The sequence below is a fragment of the Phoenix dactylifera genome, chromosome 12 (genome assembly GCF_009389715.1).
Source record: "Phoenix dactylifera cultivar Barhee BC4 chromosome 12, palm_55x_up_171113_PBpolish2nd_filt_p, whole genome shotgun sequence".
In the NCBI taxonomy this organism is placed as follows: domain Eukaryota; kingdom Viridiplantae; phylum Streptophyta; class Magnoliopsida; order Arecales; family Arecaceae; genus Phoenix; species Phoenix dactylifera.
In genome coordinates, this window is record NC_052403.1 from 5474828 (window position 1) to 5489538 (window position 14711).

The 14711-nt window shown below is 45.2% G+C and overlaps 1 protein-coding gene across 1 annotated transcript; it reads left to right on the forward strand.

Moving 5' to 3' along the window:
- Positions 1–7373: 7373 nt before the first annotated feature.
- Positions 7374–14602, forward strand: LOC103722785 (ubiquitin-activating enzyme E1 1-like). The gene is made up of 7 exons (XM_008813465.4): positions 7374–7631; positions 7805–8127; positions 8882–9099; positions 10490–11284; positions 11393–12261; positions 12639–13071; positions 13732–14602. The coding sequence occupies exons 2-7, from the start codon at positions 7818–7820 to the stop codon at positions 14326–14328; spliced, it is 3222 nt and encodes a 1073-aa protein (XP_008811687.2). The 5' UTR covers positions 7374–7631; positions 7805–7817; the 3' UTR covers positions 14329–14602.
- Positions 14603–14711: the final 109 nt, after the last annotated feature.

Here is a 14711-nt window from a genome sequence, read left to right on the forward strand (position 1 = left end):
AACCTGCACGGTTAGCTCGGAAAAATTTTCTTGTAGTGGGATTTGAATAAGGAGCTCACCGGGCTTTACTTGCTTCTTCCAGAGAGTGTCCCTCGCATCGAGGGTTTCTATGGGCAGTGAAGGGCCCATCGGGCGGTCTGGTGCCTCGGCTGGTTGCTTTACTATGTGGGCCGCCATGTAGCATTGCTTGGCGACCAGTTGGTCTCCGCGGACCTCGCCCACTCCTTGGCCGGTGGGGAACCGCATGAGCGAATGGCGAGTTGAAACCACGGCTCGAAGGGCGTTTAACCCTGGGCGCCCAAGGATGGCGTTGTAGACCGAGGGCAGACGGACCACCAGGAAGTCCATCCTCACAGTGCTCTCCCGGGGGGCGAGGCCAACTGTGACAAGGAAGCTAGCCTCACCTTCAACCGGGACCGCATCTCCGGTAAACCCGACCAGCGGGGCATTGATTCTCCGGAGGTGTCCTTCTGTCAACCCCATTTTTTGGTAGGCATGGTAGTACAAAATGTTGGCTGAGCTTCCATTGTCAACTAGGACACGCTTTACATCAAACCTATTTACAATCATTGAGATGACCACAGCGTCATCGTGAGGGGTCTCGACCCCTTCTAAGTCCTCGTCCGAGAACGAGATGACTTCATCAGTGCGTGGGCGCTTCGGGGTTGCTCCCTGGGCGGCTGTTCCTGCCGAGTTCCGCCCAATCATGTTGATGGTGCCGGCGATAGGCCTGTTGCCGCCAGGATTTTCGGTTGGTGCGACATTCTCCGCCGGCCTCCTTTCCTCATGTCGGTTCCTCACGAACCGGTTGAGTACTCCCCGTCTGATGAGCGCTTCTATCTCGTCCCGGAGTTGGAAGCAGTCCTCCGTGTCGTGCCCGCGATCTCGGTGGAAGCGGCAGTACTTCCTGGAATTTCGGAGAAATCCCGTGTCTCGCATAGGAGGCGGGGCTCGGAAGAAGTCCCGACCCTCAATTTCCATCAGGATCTCGGCCCGAGGAGCATTGACGGGTGTATAGTTCTCGTACCTCGCCTGGTACGTCCGGGGCCGTGGTGGAGACCTCGGACAAGGAGGTGTCCTCTGCTGAGGTCGCCCCTGCTGACGGGGCGGGCTCCTCAGTCTGGGGAGATTCTTCTCTCGGCGGGGAGACCGGCTCCTTTGTCGACCGCGCTCCTCACGGCGCTTCTTCCGCTTCTTCGAGGTGGGCTCGATTGCCCCCCGCCTGGAGGCAACTGCCTCCTCGGCCTTGGCGTACTTTCGGGCTCGGGCCAGCATTTCGGTGAAGTCGGCCGGGAAGCTCTTCTCGATGGAGAAGAGGAATCGGTAGGAGCGGACCCCAGTCTTCAGAGCCGACATGGCTATCGATTGGTCTAGCTCGCGAACCTCCCATGTGGCGGCGGTAAAGCGGTCCAGGTACTCTTTGAGGGACTCCCCCTCCTTCTGCTTGATGTCCAGGAGGGAGTCTGATGTCCGTCGCTGGCGCCGGCTGGCAGCAAAGTTGGTGGCGAACTGCCTGCCGAGCTGCTCAAAAGAGGACACCGTGTTCGGCTTGAGACCAGAGAACCAAAGCCGAGCGGTCCCTCGGAGGGTTGCTGGGAAGGCCTTGCAGAGTATGGCCTCCGAGGACCCTTGTAGGGCCATGAGGGCCCGATAACTCTCCAAGTGGTCAAGGGGGTCGGTGATTCCGCTGTAGGGCTCCACCTGAGGCATTTTGAACCTCGCGGGAACTGGCTCGTCCTCGATCTGGCGGGAGAAGGGGGACTTGGTAGTGAACTCAAAGCCCCCTTCCTGTCTTGCCTTCTTGCTGTGGAGCGCCGCAATCTGGCGCTCCAGATGCTCGACTTTTCGGTCGAGCTCCCCCACCCGTGGGATTGTCGCTGTGGTTTGCGCCAGCTCACGGTGATCCGGGGCTGACTCCGCCTCAGAAAGTTGGGGTCTCCGGTCGAAACCTTCTCCCGGTAACTCTCTCCTGGGAGAAGCTCGTTCTCCATTGTTGGCTCTGGAGGAGCCATGCAAATTTTGGCTGGGGAGAACCGGGCCGTTGGGGAGACACTCAGGCGGGGCCTGGGCCTGCGGGGGAAGTGCCGGTAAAGCCTCCACGCGCCGCAGGCCCTGAACGGCGGCGGCCAGGGCCTGGACTTGCTGTACCAGGGCATTGAACTGTTCCGGCTGGACCTGAGGAGCTGGGTCAGCCGGAGTTGGAGAATTCTGGACGGAGTGTCCAGGACTTTGCGGGGGACACCGGGAGACGTTAGAGGCTCCCTTACTTCTCAACTTCATGACTGCTACTCGGTCCCTTCCTCTAGCGCCAACTGTTGCTGGAAATTGGACCCGGGGGCAATCTTCGGCCGAGGAGAGGGAGCGACTGTTAGTCCTCACGGCGGGGCGGCGGTCTGTCGGCGGGCGGCGTCCTCCGTCCGGGGCGGTCGGAGAGAAGGAACAGCAGGTCCTCGCAGCGGGGCGGCGATCCGTTGGCTGGCGGCGTCCTCCGTCCGGGTGCCTGCACACGAACCGGTGGCCGGGTTCTCCGGCGCCGGCCCTCCGACGCTCAAGTCAGGGAGGGGGCAAATAGTGGGGAGAAGGAGATAAATAGTAATTTTTTGGGTGTATGAATGTTCCAATCCCCTCTTGAGAGGCCAAGGCTCCCTTTTATATGCGGGGGTCGGTTTACCTGTGATGTAACAGGGCGAGGCCGTAGTACGGCTTGGCATGTTGTTCAGGTCGGCGCTCGGTCAGGCGAATCATTGCACTGATGTCGGCGGTATGGCCGAGATCAGAGACTTATCATAGTCGACTAGACCCTGCTGGGTTGATTTGCCGTGGAGAGCTGGGGATCCGTAGATGTCAGGAGCCATGCGCATTTATTGTGGAGTAAGTCGGAGATCCGCATTTATTATGGAGTAAGCCGGAGATCCGCATTTATTGTTGAGTGTGCCGGAAGATTACAGCGGCCATACGCAATAAATGCCGGAGGGGTGTTAGAGTTCGGTCCTCGGACATCGGGGTTTCTCTTAGGTCGGAGGTTTCGGGGTCGGTCGTCTTGTGGCCGGGCGTTCCGAGGTCCGACGCTGACTTCGGCTGTCCGGGGTCGGAGGTTGTACGGCTTCTTAGGGGCATTTATGTCATTTGGGGGGAAACTTTATTCCCCCCAACAGCCTCCTTTTCAGAAGTTCATTTCGTGTAACCGCAAGGCAAAAAAGAGGGAAAAAGATGGCTTCTTTTCGCTCGGATCAACAGAAGGACAAGAAGATTGCTAGTACGGTATCGCAATTAGGAAAACTCTGTTTATAAAATCTATGATGTTAAATGCCCATTTACCGAGTCTATTTGGATTGCAGTTTGCCATCAATTGAGGGTACCTGAACACCTTGACAAGTTCACCTCGTTCTGCACGGATTGGATAAGAAGGTACTTTGCCAAAAAACTACTACTTGCGGTTCTCATGTTGATTGCCGCTTCCTTGAGATCGTCGGCAGCTAACATAACAGGTATCAAAATTAGACTCCTCAAAAACTGGTCTATGCTTAGCAGCCAGAGAGATCTACCAGGAATTGCTTCAATTGGGACAAAACTAGAAGCTGTTCCAACTCTGCTTTAAAACCTACAAGATGCTCTTTAGCTCTGCGAAAATTGCTTGGAGAAGAAATAAGCCAAAAGTTCTCTCAATTCAATGAGGTTTTCGTAGAAGCAAGATTGGAATATTGGCAGTGGTTGTGGGTTCTGTTCTTGTACCAGAGAGACTGCATCTCATCTCCTCCTCCACTACCCTCTTGCGAAGGAGATTTCAAACACTTCAAAAGGCAGCTTTAAAATCAATGGAGACCCAGCTTTAAGATTAGAGTTAAGCCAATCGAAGACCAGTAGAAGTGTTGCGAAGATTTAGAGTGTTGGGAAAATTTGGTTGGCTTAACCTCCCCTTATCTCAAAAAAATTAAAAAAAAAAAAATTTAGAGTGATGAAGGAGGGGAACCTTTTTTTAGAACAACCATCTTCTTTGTTCCCTGCTTTGCTTTCTTCTTGTTTTCATCTCTCATTCTTCTTGATTGTATTGTTTTTTTTTTTTAGTTGAGAGAGAAACCATGTAGAGAGAGAAATAAGAGAGAAAAAGTAGGAAAGAGGAAGAAAAGAGATAATAGATCATGCGGGTGATTGCTGGCTGGAGGGCCTGACGGTCAGCCGCCGTGAACAGCGGCCGGTAATAGTAGATGGCTGGTGGCGAAGAAAGCAGCCGGAAAAAGGCAACTAAAATAGATTGGGACCAAAACAGGATATTGCAGAATAAACTAAGCGAAACTATCAAATCAACTATAAACAACATTCACATAGACAATATATCAAACATCTGAAGAGCAGAAAGAAAACACACCAAATTTATATGGAAAAATCCTGCAGTGTAGAGGAAAAAAACTACGGAGCAAATCCGATCAAACTACTATAATAAATATAGAGTTTACATTACTCGAGTTTATGCCCAAAACTTGAGTCTTCAATAAATTGGAAAAACTCCAATATATTTTCCTAAAATTTACAATGATCTCATTTAAACCACCACAATGTGATAAACCCAAGAATTTAATGCGATCCCTATAATGAATACTACAACTCTTTGTAGCATCCCATACAACTCTTACATAGAAACCTAATTTGTTAAATTTTTGTGTAAAAAACCACACCCCCCAAAAAAAATATGTTTTTTTTTTCTCTGTACGGTCGTGCAAAATTGATATACGGCTGCTGTGAGTTGTGCCCTCTGCTGGAGTTTCACGGGTTCAAGCACTCACGTGCTCCCCTTGCTGTTCCGCCGCTCTTTTTTTTTTATTTTTCTCCATTTTCTACTGATGTTCCTGGCGCCCCTGTCACCTTAAGCCTCTTTGTGCCGCACACCATCTCACGCCCCTCCCCTTTTTTTTCTTCACGTATGCGGTCATGCAAAAACAAAGATAAAGCTCTAATGGGCTATCGGGCCTCCCCAAGTAGGCTGGACCCACTTACATCTTCGACCTTTTACCTATGGAATCTATAGTATCGGACGTCTAAGACTCCGACCATGGTCACCAACCAGTGTGGAAGGTTGGATGAGGGCTTCGATAATAAATGCTGGTGGTGAAAATGATTGAATTGGAGTTGAAAAATCCAAAAAAAAATAGGAAAAAATAGGGGCTCAAGTTTTTCAAACAAAAAATCCGACAATAGCTAGCCGAAATCAAAGCTCCAACGACTGAGGAAGAGGGAGAGGAGGGTCAATAGAAGGATCTTGGGCTTTTACCTGGCTTCCAGCGATGCCTTAGCTACGGTGATGGCGAATGGAGTTCGGGACATAGCTTGGCAAATCCGATGAGCTCCAGACCCAAGCTTGATTCTTTGGTGTGGGATCGGAAAGGAAGGTAAGGTGGTCTTTAAATAGAACGGAGGGTTCTTCTTGGTGCTGGATTCCCTTTTGCAAAATTGGAAAGGAGACGCTCGAGACTCCTATCAGTAGTTCGCCTTCTTCACCGTGCATGCAGTGCACTTGCTTTTTTTTTTCTTTTCTTCTTTTTGTTTTTGGGTTAATTTTTATATATGGATCGGTCAAGTGGACTAGGCCTAGCTCTTTATTAACCCAATTAGGCTGGGTGTTACAGTGCATGACAAATAATTAGGCAATCAGGTTCCAATCGTGGGTCAGGTTGAGTAATGTGTCGGGTTGGTCTGTACATATGCATCAATTTTGTAAAATTGCTTCATATTGTAAACAATGTAAATATTTCATGTTGTAGTTATATGTGTCCTACAAGAAAATACTAGCCATATATTTTTGGATGTCTTCTCAGCTCATTTGTGTGCTATATCGAAGCTTCTTTCAGAGGTTTTGCTGGCTAGTGCCTCACCACCAATGCTTTAGCAGTAAGGGAAAATCCCAGAAATCAAAACTACAGGGTGAGTGCCATTAAGACTCCCTAGCTTCACAGACAAATTTTTACAGAAGACCTTCATCTTGACCTCTGAAGCAAGCCTTTCATCTCGACACCTGAAGATAAGATAATGGTGATGCTGCTCCATAACACCGATATCTTCTTACTGCTGTCTGCAAAGACTGGGGATAAACCAAAAAACATTTTGAGTAAAATCCTGCCAACTTGCAGGTGAATCACACTTTTCCTCATTAATGTTAATACATGGACCCAATATGAATTCAGGATCCTCTGTTGCTGGCCATTGGATCGGTCCAATCAAAGAGCCGAGTCTCAGATATTATGCGATGCCAGTTTTGAAATTATGATGCAGTGTCATGCAGCCATCATATGATGCTATAATTGTAGAAATCTGTCGTGCGAAACCAACGGCGTCAGGTTTAATAGTGTAATTTTGGATGTATGTACCATCGAAGAAACTGACCCCTTGCACAGCCAAATTCCCGCCGCCCACAGCCCCGACTCAGTTCCTCGGCGGACAAACGGTCCAGATCCTGCATCTCGATCTGATTGATACATGGACCGATTTAGTCGATCAAGAAAGCATGCACCCCAAGTAATCCGAAATAAGCATTTCAATACTCTTCCGAAGAAAGCCTTCTGAATGATGCACAAGATGCAATCCAATCGGCTATTCTATTCGTCTTCCGAAAGATGTGCAAGACTCTGAAGGTAGCAAGCTTCCTCAAAATTCCATACATATTTTAAAACAATGGGTATAATTCTTCATTGCTATGTTTTTTCTATATCCAATTAATCACTACGGCTGCCACTAAGGTGGTAGCTCAGTGGAACTGAATCTTTACTTTCATCCGCGCGGCCCGAGTTTGAAATGCACGGGCGTCGATTAAATGAGAAGACCAAATGCTCCCCACTTGAACATGAAAGGGCTTATTGGTCCGCTGATAGTCTTGGTGGTACCGGATGTGACGTACTTACACGGAGGTTCGGATCGAGAGCCCAGAGAGGTAACTAAGACGGACCACGGATGGAGAGGGTATGAATAAAACAGTTAGCATGCCCAACATATGGTCTCCGCACCAAACATTCTTCTGGCGAGATGGAAGCTAAATAGGGGCTGCTATGCCAGGTGGGCTCTTTTCTTCCCCTCCTTCTTTTTTTTTTTTTTTTTTTTCTTTTTTTCCCTAAGCAAAAAAAAAAAAAAAATTCCTAATCACTACGGCTGTGTTGTCCTTCAAATAAATGCAGTCTGTACATGCGGGAAACCGTTTTAAGATGCTTGGCTCCGCTCCGAAGACTTGACCGCCCGCTGCGATGAATTTGGACAGTCTCTGTTCACTTCATGTAGGCTTTTGAACGTTAGCTTTAAGACAGCATCGCAGCCTCGCGTGTCATCATCCCTCTTTCCCCTTCTATTTTCCATCGTCAGTTCTACGCTTCTATCCCATCCGTCCGTCGGCTCACCCAATAAATACGGGACGAGGGATCCAGATGCCGACCTGAGGGCCTCCACAAAGCCCAACCCCCCTCTCCCACTCTCTTCCACCCATCTCTACAGTCCACGCCTCTCAAAACCCTAAGCGGAAGAAGGAAAGCATAAACTAGACGATAAGGAGATCAACCGCGCGACGACGAAGAAGAGGAACCAAGAAAGGCGAGAGCCCTCGCCTTCCCGCTCTCTCCTCCTCCGATCTCTTGCCGCCCCGCAAGATCCCCTCGGTACGTTCTCCATGTCCTCCTCCTTATCCTTCTCTTGATGGCGATCGGGTTAGGGTTAGGAGTTTTGGCGCCGGTTCTGCTCGGGATCCTGTCGGTGGTTCTGGCGGCGGATCGCGATCTTTTCTTGTTCCATCGTTTCTTGCTGTTTCTGATCCTGTGGGGGTTTTGAGCAGGGCGCTGCTCTATATGCTTCCAAGAAAGAGAGTTGTGGGAGCCGAGGTTGAAGACCAGGTCGCGGACGCAAGCTTGCTGAAGAAGAAGAGGGCGGACGGCTTGATCTCTTCGGCTTCTACGGCAGCGGCTGCGGAGGAGAGCAACCACAGCGGACCAGCCAACGGCATGGACATGGAGTGCGACGCCAACGGGAGCAACCCTACGGAGATCGATGAGGACCTCCACAGCCGGCAGCTTGCCGTGTACGGGAGGGAGACGATGCGCAGGCTCTTCGGTTCCAACGTTCTCATCTCTGGGCTCAACGGCCTTGGAGCGGAGATAGGTAACTTTGGGGATCTCTTGATCTTTTGTGCGTGTGTCTTTCTTTACTTCTTTCTTGGTATTGATCTGATTCTGGATGGAATTATTTAACCCTATGTTGCTTAGAATCTGTTTCTTTAATCTAGTGATAAATGACAGTTCATCGATCTTCTCTGTTTTACGAATAAACTTTATTTATTGATTGTTAGAAGGCTCTAATCGGGACGTTATCCTTATTCTTTTCTTTATTTGCGTGTTTTAATTCAATATTTTCCCTGTTGGGTCATTTCTTCTTGGGTATTTCCAATCAGGGCTCCAATATTGACGGTGTGATGTATAACAGGGTGGTCGATCCTTTCATTGATCTAGCAATGTTAAATTTTGCTATTCGACGATGCTGATTTACGTGACTATAGGTTGGGTCACGAGGGTTTCTTGATTTCTAATAATATCACTGACCTGACCGCGGATTTCTCTCTTGTGGTATTTCGCTTTTTATATGTACCATTTTTGCATGGATGTTGCTTCTATTTAGATGCTGCTTCTTTTCTGTTGGTTTTGAGATGGATGTTTTCACCAGACTAGTAAATCTTTGCCTTTTCTGTTAAGTATGATTTTGTTGAGATATGTGATCATTGTTACTCTGCCTGAGCCGGGATATCTATAGCAGCAAGGCATCAGCTGTGAATTTTGTGTCATTTTATGCCTAGTTTTTTGTTCGTAAATGTTTTATTGGGTGACTTGGACTTGATCTGATATTCATTTTGTTCCTGCAGCAAAGAACCTTGTTCTTGCTGGTGTGAAATCTGTGACCCTGCATGATGAAAGGAATGTAGAATTTTGGGATTTATCCAGCAATTTTTTCTTCTCTGAGGGTGATGTCGGTAAGAACCGAGCTCTTGCTTGTGTGCAGAAGCTACAAGAGCTCAACAATGCTGTTATACTTTCTACGCTAACAGAAACTTTGTCCAAAGAGCACATTTCTAATTTCCAGGTTTATTACTTACACAATAAATTGTAGTTCATGTCTTTTTAGCTGTGATCCCTGTCGTAACTTTACATTGGTGATGCTGTGACAAATATCTTTGAAACTACTACTATATGATGTGCGTGATCTTGATGACTGTTCATGTTCGCATACATGTGTTGCCATGTTGACTCTACGTGGAATATATATTCATTGCATAAGTAAATTTCAGTGGTGCCTAGGCATTCTTTGTAGAAATTATTATGGACATGACTGAAGCATATTTTTTTGAAGCCTGGGTTATCACAGAGATAGAAATGCTTTCAGGATGTAATTATGTGTCTGCTGTACCTCTTATATAGATACTTACTCATGATGTTTACTTGTTACTCTTAAAGAAATGAACCTGGATGTTTAGTATGTAGCTGGTAATTATTCATGATCTGTGGATCATGTGACAACCTTATTCAGGTTTCAACTATGGGTGTAAAAAATTAGGTCTTCAAAATAGCTGATTTTCATGGATTAGCAAAACATCAAAATATGGAACGACTCTTGATATGAAGGGGTAGAACTTAATGTGGATGTTTTTTTAAATAATCTGGTCGAATTTTCCCATCAAAAAAAATCTGGTCAATTTTTCCCATCAAAAAAAATCTGGTTGAATTGCCTATAATACTTGTCAAAGTTAAATATTGATATTGGTGATATGCCAATATTGAACTAGTGATCACAACCTTCTAGGGTGTCGTGATGCTTTTGATGTTTATGCATCCCCCAAACATTTGCTAAATAGATGCTGTATGATTTACAATTTTGTGAATATCTGGCAGTTGAACTACAAAGAGATCTCACTTAGCTATTTTTTTCGGTGTAGATCATTGACAAAAAGATACAGTTGAAATTTCACTCAGTTCATAAAATTTGTTTTCCTAATAATAAGCTAACATCTTTTGAGAAATGGTCATATCTTGAATATAAGATATGGCTCTATGGACTCATAGGAATCCACTATATGTCAATCTTTGATGCAACAATCAATTGTGGGTAGTAATTTAGGAATAACTGCATGATCTGGCCCTGAATTACAAAAATAGAAATGGCAAACTATATTGCATCTAGCTTGATATGTATATATATACATAAGTGTGTACATACACGCACACACTATATCCCTCACATACACACCCAATTTCCCTTAATTATGCTTAATGGCGATGTTGTTGTAGTCCTCCCATTACTAAATTGTTATAACAATTTTGTCTCCCAAGAATTAATGTATTCTCTGGCCTCAAGAAAATAGAAACTACAAATTGACGCGACCATTCCCTTTTTTTGTGAAAAAATACTATCATTTGTGAATCTTGCATCAGTATTTATGTTACTTGTATAAGTCACCCTTGAACTTGTTTTGCAGGCTGTTGTTTTCACTGATATTAGTTTGGCAAAAGCATATGAGTTTGATGATTACTGTCGCAGTCAGCAGCCTCCAATTGCTTTCATTAAAACTGAAGTCCGAGGCCTTTTTGGGAGTGTATTTTGTGATTTTGGCCCAGAGTTCACAGTGGTTGATGTTGATGGTGAGGAACCACATACAGGTATTATTGCATCCATCAGCAATGACAATCCTGCACTTGTCTCATGTGTTGATGATGAGCGTCTTGAGTTCCAGGATGGGGATGTTGTTGTGTTTTCTGAGGTCCAGGGAATGGCAGAGCTAAATGATGGCAAGCCTAGAAAAATTAAGAATGCAAGGCCATTTTCATTTACTCTTGAAGAAGACACAACCCAGTTTGGTGCATATACCAAGGGTGGTATAGTTACACAGGTAAAGCAACCTAAGGTCCTCCAATTCAAATCTTTAAGAGACGCTCTCAGGGATCCAGGGGATTTCCTTCTAAGTGACTTTGCCAAATTTGACCGTCCACCTTTATTACACTTGGCTTTTCAAGCTTTGGATAAGTTTAGGCAAGACTTGGGGCGATTTCCTGTTGCTGGATCTGGGGATGACGTTCAGAAGCTAATAGCTTCGGCTGTCAGTATTAATGAAAGCTTGGGTGATGGTAAGCTTGAACAGATCGATAAGAAGCTTCTGCACCATTTCTCAGATGGTTCCAGGGCCATTTTGAATCCTATGGCTGCAATTTTTGGTGGTATTGTTGGGCAAGAAGTTGTTAAAGCCTGCTCTGGGAAATTCCATCCTCTTTTCCAGGTGAAATTCCAGGCTTCCTATATCCATTTGTTGTGTAAGTTCAGTTGTGTTATGCAACTTTGAGTGATTTTTTAAATTCTAATGAATATGCTATGCAAATCTTGTCAGTTCTTTTACTTCGATTCAGTTGAATCTCTCCCTACGGAACATCTGGAGCCTGGTGACTTGAAGCCAGTGAACTGCCGCTATGATGCTCAAATCTCTGTGTTTGGATCAAAACTTCAAAAGAAACTGGAAGAGGCCAAAGTATTCATTGTAGGTTCTGGTGCTCTAGGTTGTGAATTCCTTAAGAATCTAGCATTAATGGGAGTTTGTTGCAGCCAGGAAGGGAAGCTAACTGTAACAGATGATGATGTCATTGAAAAGAGTAATCTCAGCCGTCAATTTCTCTTCCGTGATTGGAATATTGGGCAGGCGAAGTCTACTGTGGCTGCTTCTGCTGCCATGGCAATCAACCCAGCTCTCCATGTTGAGGCTCTTCAAAACAGAGCAAGCCCGGAGACAGAAAACGTGTTTGATGATGCATTTTGGGAGAACTTAGATGCTGTTATTAATGCATTGGACAACGTGACTGCACGAATGTACATTGACTCTAGGTGCTTATATTTTCAAAAGCCACTTCTGGAATCTGGAACTCTAGGTGCCAAGTGTAATACACAGATGGTCGTTCCCCACTTGACTGAGAATTATGGGGCCTCCAGAGATCCACCTGAGAAACAGGCTCCTATGTGCACGGTTCACTCTTTCCCTCATAACATCGATCATTGCCTGACATGGGCCCGATCTGAGTTTGAGGGTTTGCTTGAGAAAACACCCAATGAAGTAAGTACTTTCCTATCCAACCCAAGTGCATACTCTTCTGCAATGAAAACTGCAGGTGATGCCCAGGCTAGAGATCTACTTGAACGTGTTCTTGAATGCCTTGATAACGACAGATGTGAAACGTTCCAAGATTGTGTCAGATGGGCGCGACTAAGGTAAGACACTTATTCTTATGGAACATTATATTTTATAACACATGTGATGAGTTCCGTTGGACGCATTCATTTCCATCTGTATATGAAAAAAACGTGGTCAAACCTAGGATAATGTTTTCTTAACAACCTACAAGTCTTTATGAAAATTTTGGCTCTTATTCATTTTCTCTCTTAAAGGCTTGATAAACTGGTACAGATTTGAGCAGCTAGTTTCGTTTATCTGATTTTTTTTTCATCCTTTTGAATTGATAATTTCTTTTTTACATTTTAAGCAAATTCCACTATTTTTCATATTCAAGGGTTTGCAACTTTTTGTTTGATTCTTATTTTTTTGTTGCTTTTATGAACTCTAGAATTCTTTTTTATTTAATTCTCAGGTTTGAGGATTACTTCTCCAACCGGGTGAAGCAGTTAACATTTACTTTCCCTGAGGACTCGGTCACCAGCACAGGTGCACCATTCTGGTCAGCTCCTAAACGTTTTCCACGACCTTTGCAGTTCTCATCTAGTGACTCCAGCCACCTCCACTTCATCATGGCTGCTGCCATATTAAGAGCAGAGATGTTTGGAATTCCCATACCTGACTGGGCCAAGACCCCAAAGAGGTTGGCTATTGGTGTTGATATGGTTGCGGTACCTGATTTTCGGCCCAAGGAGGGAGTTAAAATTGAAACAGATGAGAAGGCCACTAGCCTGTCCAGTGCTTCCATTGATGATGCTGCTGTCATCAATGATCTCATTGCAAAGCTGGAAGAGTGTGCCAAGAAGCTGCCCCCTGGATTTCGGATGAATCCAATTCAGTTTGAGAAGGTTGCTTTCTATCACGAAGTTGCATGTCATTTTTTTTCTCTCAAAGCATGTCTTTATATTTTTACTTCTTGTGCCGTCAAAACTTGTAGAACTTCTTGTAACAATGTTTGCACATATAGTTTTAACTCCCAAGCTCTGGTTACTGTGCTTTGAGACTCGGCTTTAAATTTTTCTCATTTTAATGAACAGTTTAGCTTTTCTAGATTGCTTGTAGTCTTTATTTTCATGATTAATGTTTTTTTGATGTTTTCTTATCGTTTAAATGATAAACAAGTTCATGCTACTTCACCCTGTCAAATTTTTAGCTGCAAGGTCTAGTTTTTCTTATTTGCTTGCAATTCCTCCTTCCTTTCGGAGTGTGAAAAATGGTTCATTTTAATCAATTGACTTGTAACTTGCACACGAGGGACTACTGGGTTTCTTTGGTGGTTTATACCTTGCATCGTGGTATGTTCTTTCAGTTACAATACTTGCTGACTTGTCCCCAATATTCATGAATTTTTAGCAATTCTTGTATGGATTCTTATTTGTATTGTGGGAATGGTTTTGGAATTCGACTCATGATTTAGTTTCTTAAAACTGATACATCATTCGTTTGTTTCACTTGGAATACCTCTTGATTGCAGACTAAAAGACTTTCTTATTTACTGAATTTTCCAGGATGATGATACAAATTACCATATGGACTTCATAGCTGGTCTTGCTAACATGCGCGCCCGGAATTATAGCATTCCTGAAGTTGATAAGCTGAAGGCCAAGTTCATTGCTGGGAGGATTATCCCAGCCATTGCCACTTCCACGGCCATGGCGACTGGTCTTGTCTGCCTTGAGCTTTACAAGGTTCTTGCTGGTGGGCACAAGCTGGAGGACTACCGAAATACCTTTGCTAACCTTGCGCTCCCTCTGTTCTCTATGGCCGAGCCAGTCCCACCCAAGACCATTAAACATCAGGACATGAGCTGGACAGTCTGGGATCGCTGGATGATCAAGGGTGATCTTACCCTCAGGGAGCTCCTGCAATGGCTCAAGGACAGGGGCCTAAATGCCTACAGCATCTCTTGTGGTACTTCTTTGCTTTACAATAGCATGTTTCCTAGGCACAAGGAACGGATGGACAAGAAGGTGGTTAATGTGGCAAAGGAGGTGGCCAAGGCGGAGGTGCCACCATATAGGAGCCATCTGGATGTTGTGGTGGCTTGTGAGGATGACGAGGACAATGACATTGACATTCCACTAATTTCCATTTACTTCCGGTAATTCAGTCTTTCAATCAAATGAAACCTGACATGGGAAAATCCTATTTTCCTTGTCTGTTTAGTGTTATTGTACTTTGATCATATTGAGAACAATGCAGAGTACTTGGATCTCTGATCCCATTTGCGTAGTTAATGTACTTTAAAGGGCCGGAGAGGCATGCTGGATGGCATTGCTTGCCTGTTTCATGTTGCTTGTCTTCTGGCTATCTGTTGATTTGGTTTAAAGTTACATATATCATGCAGTCTGGTTGGATGAATACATGCGGTCTTGTGTTCCAATGATTTGTGTTCATGCTTGCAAATTGCTTCTCATGATGGTGAGGCCATTTCCCTTATAATTGCTTCAGGTTGGTCTATTCAAGGCTTGTGCACTTCCTGAATTAT

Excerpts from the sequence above, each read along its gene's own strand:
- LOC103722785 (XM_008813465.4), top strand. The coding sequence starts at position 7,818 with ATGCTTCCAAGAAAGAGAGTTGTGGGAGCCGAGGTTGAAGACCAGGTC. Across the intron at positions 9,100-10,489 it reads AGCACATTTCTAATTTCCAG|GCTGTTGTTTTCACTGATAT; the intron begins GTTTATTACTTA and ends CTTGTTTTGCAG. Across the intron at positions 11,285-11,392 it reads AATTCCATCCTCTTTTCCAG|TTCTTTTACTTCGATTCAGT; the intron begins GTGAAATTCCAG and ends AAATCTTGTCAG.